This window comes from Manduca sexta, chromosome 23, assembly GCF_014839805.1.
Source record: "Manduca sexta isolate Smith_Timp_Sample1 chromosome 23, JHU_Msex_v1.0, whole genome shotgun sequence".
In the NCBI taxonomy this organism is placed as follows: Eukaryota; Metazoa; Arthropoda; class Insecta; order Lepidoptera; family Sphingidae; genus Manduca; species Manduca sexta.
Window position 1 is genome coordinate 16,370,405 of NC_051137.1, and position 12,991 is coordinate 16,383,395.

General features: G+C 32.1%; 1 protein-coding gene across 3 annotated transcripts; it reads right to left on the reverse strand.

Annotated features, from left to right (window-relative positions):
* Positions 1 to 1,400: 1,400 nt before the first annotated feature.
* Positions 1,401 to 10,875, reverse strand: LOC115449630 (transcription initiation factor IIB). 3 transcript variants are annotated; one of them, XM_037441878.1, is made up of 5 exons: positions 10,774 to 10,875; positions 7,496 to 7,606; positions 6,705 to 7,005; positions 4,518 to 4,874; positions 1,401 to 4,176 (listed from the first exon to the last, which is right to left on the reverse strand). In XM_037441878.1, the coding sequence occupies exons 2-5, from the start codon at positions 7,531 to 7,533 to the stop codon at positions 4,015 to 4,017; spliced, it is 858 nt and encodes a 285-aa protein (XP_037297775.1). In that variant the 5' UTR covers positions 7,534 to 7,606; positions 10,774 to 10,875; the 3' UTR covers positions 1,401 to 4,014. The 3 variants fall into 3 exon arrangements, with proteins under 3 accessions (XP_037297775.1, XP_037297774.1, XP_037297776.1); XM_037441877.1 differs by lacking the exon at positions 10,774 to 10,875 and adding an exon at positions 7,811 to 7,915; XM_037441879.1 differs by lacking the exon at positions 10,774 to 10,875 and adding an exon at positions 7,714 to 7,791.
* Between the last annotated feature and the right edge of the window lie 2,116 nt (positions 10,876 to 12,991).

Genomic DNA, 12,991 nt, shown 5'->3' on the forward strand with positions numbered 1-12,991 from the left:
CAAGGCTATAATATAGAGGATAGAGTGATGGAGAGCATGATCACCATTTCTATGCCTGAAAAAGCGTCAAATTGGTGCCGCCACGGTAGCAAATAGTTCAATTTTAAAAATAATGCCAAAAGGTGACTGCGTCGGTGGCGTAGTCGTACTGCATGTGTGGTACGATAGCGTTCTGAGATCCTGAGTTCGAATCCCGGGTCGGGCAGTGATATTTGGGTTTTTCTGCTCAGTATCATCCCGGAGTTTGGAATTTGTGCCCGACATGGCGACAGGCTCGCCCCCTATCACATCATGGGACGGAATACACTTGGCGAAAAGTGGGTGCCTGGTTGCGCCTCTGCATACCCCTTCGGGGATAAATGCGTGATGTTGTGAGTGTGTGCCAAAAAGTAATAGAGAAATCTCAGCAGTTTTGTAGGTTATATTGTTTATCATTTTGGACTATTTACTTAAATAGTTGACATTTTGAGATTATGTAGTTGATGAAACTGCAATATATATTAAATTGTTTAATTCAGCACACTTTACTCCGTTTACAACAGCTTACTTCATGTCATACCCTCTTGCTACCGATTTTGAGTTATAATTTGCTGTTTAAAGCTGGACACTTGTCCCCAAGATAAGATGATGCTCGTCCCTCCATACAAGACTATTTTCATTTACATAGATACTTGGTAAATCGGACGTGTAGAGAAATATCAATTAAATCATAATGAATAAAATTTACCTTATTTTTTTCTATATTGACTGAATTTAAAAATATTATTTGCATATTCACACAAAATTACCATAAATTCTCCAAATATTTCCTATGTTTAAGCGACAGTAAAATTTTTATAGCGCGATAAAACACACATATGAATTAAAATATCCAATACGATATGTACCTACTTTAGTATGCTGCATTTATGTCTGCAACGCCGTAGGTAAGTAAATTCCTCTTGGATTGTACGGAGGAACGTACTGTTTCTACAAACATCAACTTGTCTAATAAAATAATACTACTCGTTTCAAAGATAAGATGATATTTTAACATGTCCCGACTTGATATTTCCAAAATAATGAACAAAACGGAGCAGCCATTTTAAAAGGAGAATACTATTTATTTCTCTTTTTCAATAAATGACCTCAATCTCTTTTTCGGTCTATCTCAAAAATTGACCAATCAGAACAAAGTTTTTTTGACATGCTTACAAATGAGTTATTATGATTGGTCCATTCTTGAAAACAGATTGAAGATAGATTGGAATTGTGTATTGAAAATGGCTGTAAAACAGCTACCTCTTGAAGATCGATTAACTATATTTACTTCAGATTTTCCTCACTCAAAACTCATGTTCATTTCATTTGTTTTCTAAAATATTAAGTAGTACTTTACTACCCATAAAATAAATAAAACATTTGTGACAAAATGGTTTTTATTAATTTAAAAATAATAAGACAACATACAAAGAGATCATAACTACAAGTATAGTAGAATGTTACAAACTTATACTGCAATTAAAGTCTATTTTATTACTATACATACAAATAATGAAATTGGTATTATTTTACCAAGTTGTCGGTAATTATGAACTATGAGATGGCAACACTGTGTCATCATAAATGGTTGTTACAGTTTATGTCAACATGCATGGATAAAGAAATTATCATCACATTTATTGTTAACTACATACTATTCTCGGAACGTTACATTACCTTGTAATTGTTTTTAGTCGTAATGATACAAAATATTGTAACATTTTGTATTAAAAAAATGTATTTTTAGAATAATGCTTTCTCATCGCCATTTTGAAAACGTGAAATTAATGGCTCTGTTTAGTCAAATTACTGATATGAAAGGCGAATATTTATTTTTTTGTTTGACATCACCCAAACTTTTATAATTAACATTTTCAATGAAGAATTAAAATATACATAACAATTAACTAATTATAATGTAAATTGAAATCAAAGTATTGTTATTATGAAGCAAAAGTCTAAACATATTCCAAACAAATTATTGAGATACTGTTTTCACCTACAACGCTATTTGACAGTAAACCATTTTTTTATTTAAAAACATGTTACTATGTTAACTGCCTTGTCAGTCAATATGTGTAAGGCTAACCCAACACGTCTCTATATAATGGTACCAATATCAGCAGTTATTAAACGTACATATTTCTACCGTTTCCCAAAGGCCGTTAAGTATAAGCGATCCCAATCTTAATCTTCGATCTAATCCCGAGAACAAACCAGTTAAATAAGTAATTCCTAAGCAAGCCAAAAACTGATTGGTAGTTTTCGCGATGGATTGAATATGCAATTGGGATCGTCTATTGAAAACGGGAGTAAATCCACTAAAATGTCTACTTCACAAGCCCACATACCTCACATTAAAATGTTCATCTCAAATACTGAAGTGATAGAAACTAAAAACAAAACACTTACTTATACTGGCTCTTACAAAGTCTACATTTAGAATAAAAAAAAATTACTTACAGATTATATAATTAGTCACAAAATTAAAAGTGGGTGCAATCGCAACTGACAGCTGACTGACAAACTGCTGAATCATTTTGTTCAAGAATGCTTGATAATGTGTGGCGTGCGCTATGTGTGTTTATAATTGGCCATAAGAGTAACTTAAAAGTACTCCAAAAGAGTTTGATTTAAACAGCAGACCGGTTGTAAAACATAAAGCCCCTCCCTGAGCAAACAACCTTGATTATTTGTTTCATACATTTACAGCATATGAGTTATGGATGGAAATATGCAAAGATTTACGAATAATTCCTATAAAAATTCAATTACAGGTCTTTTAAAAAAAGCTGTTGAAATATTCATGATTAAAATCACTATCTAATTTTCTGTAAAATTCGAGAAGACATTTTTTGTCTAGTCCATACGGATTAGAATAAGAGTTGATGGAAGATGCTATAAGCGGCAAACTCTAAACAATAACTTACATCAGAAACTATTGTCTGGTTTTAAGATTTTTAATACCAACACCCACTTTTTACAATTATTATAACATTGAGATTTCCTAATTTGTAAAAGACATACAATTTTTCGTCGTTTTAGTATTGATTAAGCAAGATTGTCAAGCATGCAGTTCAGTGTGAATCCACTCTTATTAATGTGACTGCAATGTGTTACCTGTGTATGGGGTTCTATATTATATATAACAATAGGTGCATGCACCCTACCATAGTCTATAAAACTCCTTTTCTAATCAACTCTATCCTTTTGACAGATTAAAAATAAAATCACATATCACCATAGACAAATTTGAAATTAATATAAATTACTGAAAAGAGTTTAAATTTATATCAAAAAGTATTCTTTTTTTTGTGTTTCCGTTTGAAACGTCATAACTAGTCTAATCAAGTACATCATGTTTCGCTTAAATTTGTTCTAATTAAAACTTAAAGTAGTAAACGAAATGCAAGACAGTATTTAAAGATAATTATGCAGTGATATCATGTACATTCTAAGCATGGTATAAATATTCATGATTCGTGAGAAAAAAGGAAAAGTATTAGTGAGATATTGTCAGAAAAATATTTCTAACATGTATGTATATTATTAATATTATATGAATATTGTACCTACTCGATAAAGTTTTATGGCTTGCTATAAATACAATTATTATTTCGATTATGTGATTAGATTCAAATATTTTAGTCCAGTTATGTTACTACCCAAACCTAACTTTTAATATTTTCTGCAATTTTACTATTAAAAAATTATTTAGAGAATATATTGCAATTTTTTTATTTGTGTATTCATTGACTACGGATAAGACATAGACAATGGACTCTTTAACGGCAAAAACAATAACATTATTAGCACAGTATTGGAAAGAACCATTCACTAATCATACTTAAAACTAGTCAATTAACTTATTTATAGTTACACTAGTTATGTTGGTATAAACATGGAATAGTTGTTAAACTTGTGTGACATTGTCAAAAGGGAGACAATATTTACCAGAATTAACATAGTACAGCAATTTTGGTCTGGATAAAATCACATTTGAGGCAGGAACTCGATGGGTGTTGCGAACTTGAAGTCCTCTGGGAACAGTTTGGCCGCGAATGGGTACATAAGTTTGTACGATTGACGTATGGTGACGTCAGCCACGCCGGCGATGTCGCCGATCTCTTTCTGGCTGCGTTTGTCTTCGGAAGCCTGGAATTTCATAGAATGATGTTTTGAAGTGGGTAAAGGCATTGACATATTTTTGTAAATCTTTACTTAACATCAGTGAAACTTCTAATTTGCCTTTTGTTACTGTTAAAATTTTACCTATAATTATTTGTATTAGCATTCACTATGGCGGGTTTTAATGCCTTGTTCAGGGTGGTCGTTATCCAGGCGTATATAAAATGTATCCTACCACCAGCAACACCTATAGCACTACAAATATAGTGGGGAGGACACTATACACTTGTCAATGCTTATAACAGTAACACAGTAGTAAACCCTATTGTTTCAGATACAATCACCCAAAGATCTATGAAGAACCTCACCTGTGAAGCCATGTAAATAGCCGCCGCTGCGACAGATATAGGACTCCTGCCCGACACAATATCCAGTTCTCCGGCTTTCCTCGCGATATGCGTGGCCGCTCTCTGCACCGAGTTCGGAAGACCGAGGTTTGAACAAAACCGAGACATGAAATCCGCTGTCGTGATGAGATCCACGGAGGTCTCCAGTGCCTTTAAGATCAGTTTGAAACACCTGCCAATTTCTTTTTTACTGATCTTGCTTACGGCGCATATTTCTTTGAATGTACGTGGCACTCCTTCCTGTCGGCAAGCTATGTACAAGCAAGCTGATGCTATGGCATCATTTGCTCGGCCCTTCAGGTTTTTGCCGTCATGTACCTGAAATTAATTGTATAATAATTATAATTTTTCTTAAATTTTCTGTGGTCATAAAGAGACATTTTCTTATCTACAATATTAAGGCTTTTGATAGAGCAATGCCATAGTCAATTTAAAGTTAAATGGTCTTTATCTAAATATACTATTATATATAGCTGAAGAGTTTGAACGCACTAATCTCAGGAACTAACAAACGTATTTTGAATTTTTTCACTACTAGCAAGCTACATTACTCCTGAGTGCCATAGGCTACTTTTTATCTGGAAAAATATTTTCCCTGGCAAAAAATTTTCACGCAGGCGGAGCCGCAAACAAAATAATACATAAACAAAAAAACCGTTTGTTACAGTGAATATGTTAAATGAATGTCAATAAATGTGTATTTAATTTTTTGCCATATATATATAAGAGTTTAATAAAAAAACCTTTGACCTTAAAGAGTCAATGATATGTCATGATAACAATAAAGCCCACCATTTTAGAATGTTGCTATGTTTAATAATAATACATATGAATAGATACTAAAGCAATAAACTGATTTTTATTGTATATTATTTACTAGACGGAGACTTGATAAGACATTTTTAGGAAGTTTTTTGAGGCGATGTAAAGCACTGCTATTAACTCTTTCGTTATATTGTATAAATATGATAATGCAGACTTAGCTAAAGGGTTACAGGTAGTGAACCATCAATTTTACCACACAAACAACACTAAATAAGCAAAGTGTTGTTTTTGTGTGTTCTTCAGGCATTTTATAAATTCAAGTATCAGAATTTAATATTTAGTGTTGAAAAATTAAATAACATTCAAAAATTTCCCAAAAATGCCTAGCAGCACTTAGACTATGTTCACAAAAGGAAAAAATGAATTATAAACAAAGACAAAATTTTTTCAACAAATCTTTTGTTTAAGTTGGCTAATTGAACTATTAATTTAAAGATAGCAGAAAAATAGGTAGATATTTCCTAGCATATTATTTTTTTTTAATATTCCATTCCCAGATAATAGCTTTGAAACATAATATTTATGAATCATAAGGATGAAACTTGCTATCTCTAACTTAAACAGTCTCAACAACAATATTTTTATTATCCTATTAAAATTCTTAAGCATTCATACAATTCCATCCATCAGTATTGATTATATTTGATACAATACAATAATGATGGTAATAAAATATTTTATAAACAATTTACCGAGGCAAAGATAATTCTTAATAAAAAAAAATATGTAGTTGTTTATACATGTTGTGTCACGAAGGTGATTCTTTCAATGTTTATCAATGTTCGTGACTAATTGTTTTATATTTCTATCAATATGTATAAAAGAATCTAGCTGTCAAATTACTTAACCAATGCACAGCCAAAAGTGCTGGGTATAAAAGCATGAAATTTTGCACAAAATTTAAACGATGTTAGGGAACACTGAGAGACCTTTGAAAATGCATCTGTCAAAGGATTAAAATAAGGGAAGAAATATTGTATAGAACAGAAATAACTTAAGCAATATTGAAAAGTCTTTTAATAATAGTATGTTACATTACCCCTACCTGGTTATAGGATTTTTATCCCTAAAATTAGCATAAACACAGCATAATCACAGGTGGAGCCTTAAGCAAAAGCTTGTATGCCAATAAACATTTATTAGATGTTGTTCATGGCTTAACCTACATAGGACTTTTGCCAAAAAAATCAGTCTATTTTTCCATATAAGAAAAACATGACTTAATGTTCTGAAGATGGTTTATCATTATGCCAAGTTTCATCCAATGTTACAATATATTTGTTTATAGCAAACAAAATAAACGTTACATTACCAATACCTTACCTGTTTGAACAAATTATTAGCTCTGTCCACAATAGTCTTGGGCAGGTTTATCCTATCAGCCATTGTGTTGATTTCTCGGAATGCATTGATCAGAGCCCTGTCTGTGCTGCTTATGTTCCTCCTATTCTGATATTTGGACACACCGAAACTGTCAAACGATGCATCTCCTCGTCCTGGACCTATTATTGTGGACAAGTCCCCACCGGACAACAGAGGGTTCTCCGGCCCACCAACACGAGATGGGTCCACTCCTGACTTCTCATTGCTGAACGTACGCCATTCTGAACCCACGTCAATTACTCTGTAATGGTTATTGCAATTATATTGTGAAGTGTTTATGGAACTTTTTTTTGGTCTATTGCTTTATCATGGGAAAGTGTTAGTCAGTCTCTAATCGCTATTTAGGGTACAATCTAGTGATTAGACTGCATTTCTGCTATATAAATGAGTTACATGACGATGACTAAAGTAATTGCAGTTAGTAACAAATAACTACCGTAATGGAATTTTGGTATGTTGGGTGTTGTAAATAAATATTTAATACTAATTGTAGAATTTTCCTCATTCTACAGGACAATATTGGAAGGAGCCTTTAGGTATTTAAGATACACTGATTGGCTTATCCAATAATTGGCTGCCAGTACCAACATTGCTCAATCGTATTTAATTATTTATCGACCTCGAAATATAGAAATCAAATACATCGCAAACGTCAAACAATGCTAGCCTGCGTTGTTATTATTACGACACGGTGTCCACAATGAAAAGATTCGAGTGTTTCGCAAACTTACCTGTCGCCAACCACCAGACCGCATTCTGAGCATATCATGTCCCCAGCACGGTAATCCTCGATGAGCGGTGCATCTGGATGCGCATAGCACACCACTTTATTTGCCTCAATTCTAAAACCACAAACGAAAGTAGGTTTAATTCAATCAACAAGTAGAAATCAAAACGAAGTAAATTGGCCGCGTTTCTTCACACTTATTTATCACTATCACCAACTTACGTATTATCATGGCAAATCTTATATTATTCGGCTGTACGAGAAATAAAAAAGCGACGTTTTAAACGAAACGAGAATAAAATATATAAGAAAAACAGACCTCGACGTGCTCGCCATGATTGTCAAGAAGTATAGACAATAAACATTTTTTTTACAATCAAGAAACTTCGTAATTCATGCAACCATAGACAATAACAGCATTGGCAGTTGGGATGACATCCTCGTCTTTCAAATGACGAAGAAGTTGACAATTCATGACGGGACGACGTGACACTGCCTTTTAAGGCACGCGCATACAACCACCGCGACTGACCACAGCGCTTCGCATTGTAAAATTACGCCAACGCACACAAGGAGAAGAATTCTGACGAAAAATTGTATTTATACGCTCACTGAGGAGTCCGTGTCGTATCGTATAACATCGCCGCAAAAATACACCAAGCGATCCGCCAGTACGCTGCGATGCGGCCCGATGCGACCTTCCTGTAGTTCGCGCTAGTTTATATTTAAAATGTACGAAGTGATGCAATAATATTAAAAAGAAAAGTAATATAGAAGTATAATAATAATTAAGTATGTAGCTCAAATTAATAACTTTAGACAATGCGATGCGGCGCGCCCTCATGTGCATACGTCTGTCATGTGAACGTGGCGCGGCGCGGCGCGGTGGTGCACAGAACAATAGCGTGTATGACCTCTCGTATGCTATTTTTTATTTTTTATTATGGTAAGTAGGTAAACTATGGAATGAGGCAGACCATTACCATGTTTTATATCTATTAAGAAACAACTCTACATTGAACTCTGTCGAATATCATCCAAGAAGATACGTTGCGAGTTGCGACCGTCGATGATAGATATCCAATAGCTGAACCATGCCTATAATGACATTTACTCTAAGCTTGATTCTTGAACAACTCAACATAGCGAGCCGTTATATTATGGCAGGGTTACCTATATCCAGATGTGCAGTCATTGCACGTTTACAAAATATATCAAGTAGGTAACCTTCCACCAGCAACAAATATCGTATTGGCTATTGGGGCAAAAAAATAGAGCAAAATAAAAAGATTAAATATTAATGACGACGTTTTAATTAATTAACCTTGCAATCTGCAAGGTCAATAATGAAAAATTTAAATACCTAATTATAACTATAATATGAACCGTGGTATAATTTAGAACTATTTGTTGTGCCTATTCGTTATTAAAAAATTGGTTGGATATATAGCCTGTATAAATAGGTTTTGTATGCGCCTTGAGGCGCACTACAGCAATACTCTCAGCTTGTCGTAGAGTTAGAGAGGAAATAAAGAAGCTCGCACACCCGCAATAACGCTAAACATAAAACCGTCTATAAAGGTTTAATTTCTACGCACAAACACGTGTATTCCTGCTAATGTGGCCTTGATGCTATATTGCATACATAGTTCTTCATTACCGCGTATAAAACATTAAATTCCAAATTTTCTCTAACAGGCGCAAGATTGAGAAGCGCATAACTTGGACGTATAAAAATATACCCAGTTTGTAACCATTGTAAATGATAAGAATATAATATTGTTGATTTCTTTTATTACATAAACCGTCAAAACAATTGATGTCAAATTCTCTTTACTGACCACATATCTAAAAGTAAAGGAAATAGGGACAAAGGCAGGGAGCGACTTATTCATTCTGTTCTACAAATTAGTTTACACTAAAGCGTAGCCAACACTTAAATCTAAAAACTTTATCTTTAAAACACTAAAACATATTCAAACCCCCATTTAATTATTCAGTGTCACTTAAATTTCATTGCCTACGCCTTGTCCCAATATCCAATTATCGCCTCATAGATATTCGTCACGCAAATTGGTTACCTTGTAATAAGCTAACGACAATCTCTTGCAATTGCATGCACTTACACCGAGTATTGCATTTGATGTAAGGTCACTATTAGGTCAATACCAGGCCAGGTATGTAATCAGAACTTTTCGTGTCGTATTAATTTACATTGCCATTTACAAATCAATTCCAACAGATTGAGTTTTGGTATTAATATAATATTGTTTGGTATATACGCGTTACAGTACAAGATGTTTTATGAATTATATTAACAAATACTTTAAAACTTATTATTTTTAATTAGGTACACACTTTGGGTAGTGTTGCTCATGATTGGATATTTTTTTTATTGGACACAGTAAAGAAGGTTTAAGGATTGCGTAAATCTTTATTCCCTTATCGCAATACGTTAGAACAAACTATGTGCTTCGTATTTCAAACGATTAAAACCTGAACCTTATTTCTGAATATACTTACCTATTATATTTTTTTTCAAGCTTATGACGCTCAAGATATAATGACTCAATTTTGACTGGATATATAATAATAGATCATCAATATATTTAAGACGTTAATTATAAAAATGTGCCAGCGAGGTCATTGTAAAAAGAACAATATTAAGACAGAATATGACCTCATCCAACACCGAAAACACAAAATATATTTATAAAAGAAACGTTTATTAATATTTGCGATGTCAGAATAGTTGCGTGGAATATTTAAGAGCGTTCACAGCCTTGACTACCGGTGTCTTGGCATTGCCATCTGACTGCTTATTATCAATTTCACTGTTATGAAATATTGTGTTACTAAAACGACGTATTGCTAAATAAATGTTGCGTTGAAATAACGCTTAGGCGTTTTGAGATGCGAACGCAATAATTTTGTACATTCGAAAACGTAATAAAAATTGCAAAGTTGTGAGTAGGTCGACATCTTTTTGATTATAGAAATAATGAAATGAGGTTACTATGCTTCTTGGATACTTTCGCTTTATAACAAATTTAGGTCATGCTACATTCGTTATAGAGTATGTTATTATGTAACATTATGTTTGGGAATTTTTTTTTTCACTAATCCCTGTATAATCCTACTAATTGACATTCATAATATTAATATTAAATTATACACAATTTCAAATTATATTTAATGGTTTGTTAAATTGACCATGAAGAGCGCTTTAACAGGTCAACTTTTTTCAGCGAGTATGTAACAGATCAACCGATTATTTGGTACCTTTCAAAATGTAGAGGCGAAATTCGTCATTGTCGAACAATTCTGAAGATATAATCAGCTTTCACGATGATCAATGATCATCCACGTAGACGTATGGTAAAGTACCTGAGCCTACATAGTCATAGACAATTCTAAAAACTTATCTATTGACTCATTCCCATGAATTGGGTATTTGACATAGTAAAGAAATAAATAAATTTGGTATTGAACATTATATAATTTAAGGTGTTAATTAAGAATATTTGACTTAAATTACAAATAAAAATTATTTAATATTTTATTTTCCTAAATAAAAATAAGAGTTTTTGAATCTGTGCATCATTTACAAGAAACGTCTCAATCGAGCAAGACTAGAGAACGTGACGTCACGATGTATTACAGGGGTATGTCACTCTCAAACAGTCACTCTATTTGTTTTTGGTCTAACCTCAAATTAATTTTGTTGTAAGATACTTTCAGTTAGATGACACTGGAGAATAAGTTTTCAAAACACTAATCATGCCTTTTATCCCTATTTATAAAATAATTATGTACGTAATTAAATTAGATAAGTAAAACATAAAAACAAATGTCAGAGGCTATTTTAATTAATTAAAAAAAATATGCATTACTGAAAATTCCGAACGAAATACGATAAAAAATTGACTGACACAATGACGGAGATTGTGGCAAGTCGTCTGACACAATACAAGTTCTTATTATAATTATTTAATCTTTCTTATTTAACAAATTGTTAAATTAATCTGTTTGATATCTACATAAAATATTTTTTATATTATTATCATAAGTAAAACAACCTTCGCATGACGAAGAAAGTATATTTTAATGAATGCTAATCTTTATAGTTCCTTTTCTATGGATAAGTATAATGATCATTGTAAACTTGATGTTAATTTCTTTTCCAGTGAACATTTTCAATTTTTAAAAGTAGCGTGACTTATTTGTGAAATAATTTTGTTTGGCTTAGAATAAGTTTGTTCTTGTTAATATTAGTTTCACTTGTTTGTGTAGAAAGATAATGCTAGAATCCGAATTTCCTTTTTGATGAAGACAAAGATAAATAATATGGCTAGCTAGTATGTTTCAGAGTTAATTGCTGTTCTAGATTTGTAAATTTTTATGTATTTCTATATTGAATCGTATATTATTAGGCAATTTTTATAAAAATAATAAATTCTCTTTTATTTGAACATTGATACTTGATATTTATTTGATGATACATTAAAATGATTATCGAAATACAAAAGAATTCATATATTTTTTATAAAGTTAAATCAATTGTTATAAAAATATAGTTTGACAATTGAGAATGTTTTAGCATATTATAAATATCAATGTTAATTATTATTCGTCACAGTATGTATTTTTAGACATAAAATAATTTTAAGTATATTTTATTATTTAGTATTTCGGAATTTTACAGTGTATTACAGTTTATTTTAAAGTAGTATCGTTTACTTTTCCATTGAATATAATTAATAACTAAGATCAAATTATCAGCGCTTACATAGCTTAATACAGGTGTAATACTTTGTAAATCTAATATGGAATGTGAATATCATTAGTACTTACTATAAGCATTTTGTACACAAAATGTTATAGCAAAAAATAAAATAAAAATAATATTTTCAATATGATGTTTGTCTGATTAACGATCTTATTCTTAGATCTTATTACTATCGAATTATTATGTATTGATAATGATAGAAGTACACTGTAAATAAGATGTCAGAAATATTATACTACGACGGCATAGCAAATACAGATCTGCTTCTAAGTATTTTAATACTTGGATTGCCGTCTTCTGCACTTTTAAAACCGTTTGCAAAATAATAAAACACAATAAACCTGAATCGTGAAACGCAACGAAAATCGCGAACGCCCTCTACCTCACAAGTATGAAGCAGCCGTAATGTCGATTGGCACAAAAACCCAACGAGTAGGCTCTCTATTTCCATATATATTATAATTCTCTTTGATGTATTATATGTAATGTCTTGTCTATTGGTCTTGTAATTCCGAAAAAGATTTTGGCGCGTTTCGCAGGTTTCATTAATATTTATTTGATTATTTCGTGTCCAAAGTGCACTTCACCGAAAAACAAACATGGAAATTGGTTTTATTCAAGCAGACAGTGCATATTTGCCAAAAATTGTGTCTTTTATGATCGCAAATTTCTTTGCCTCAAACTCGGACTTTTGTTCTGCAGAATTGAGGA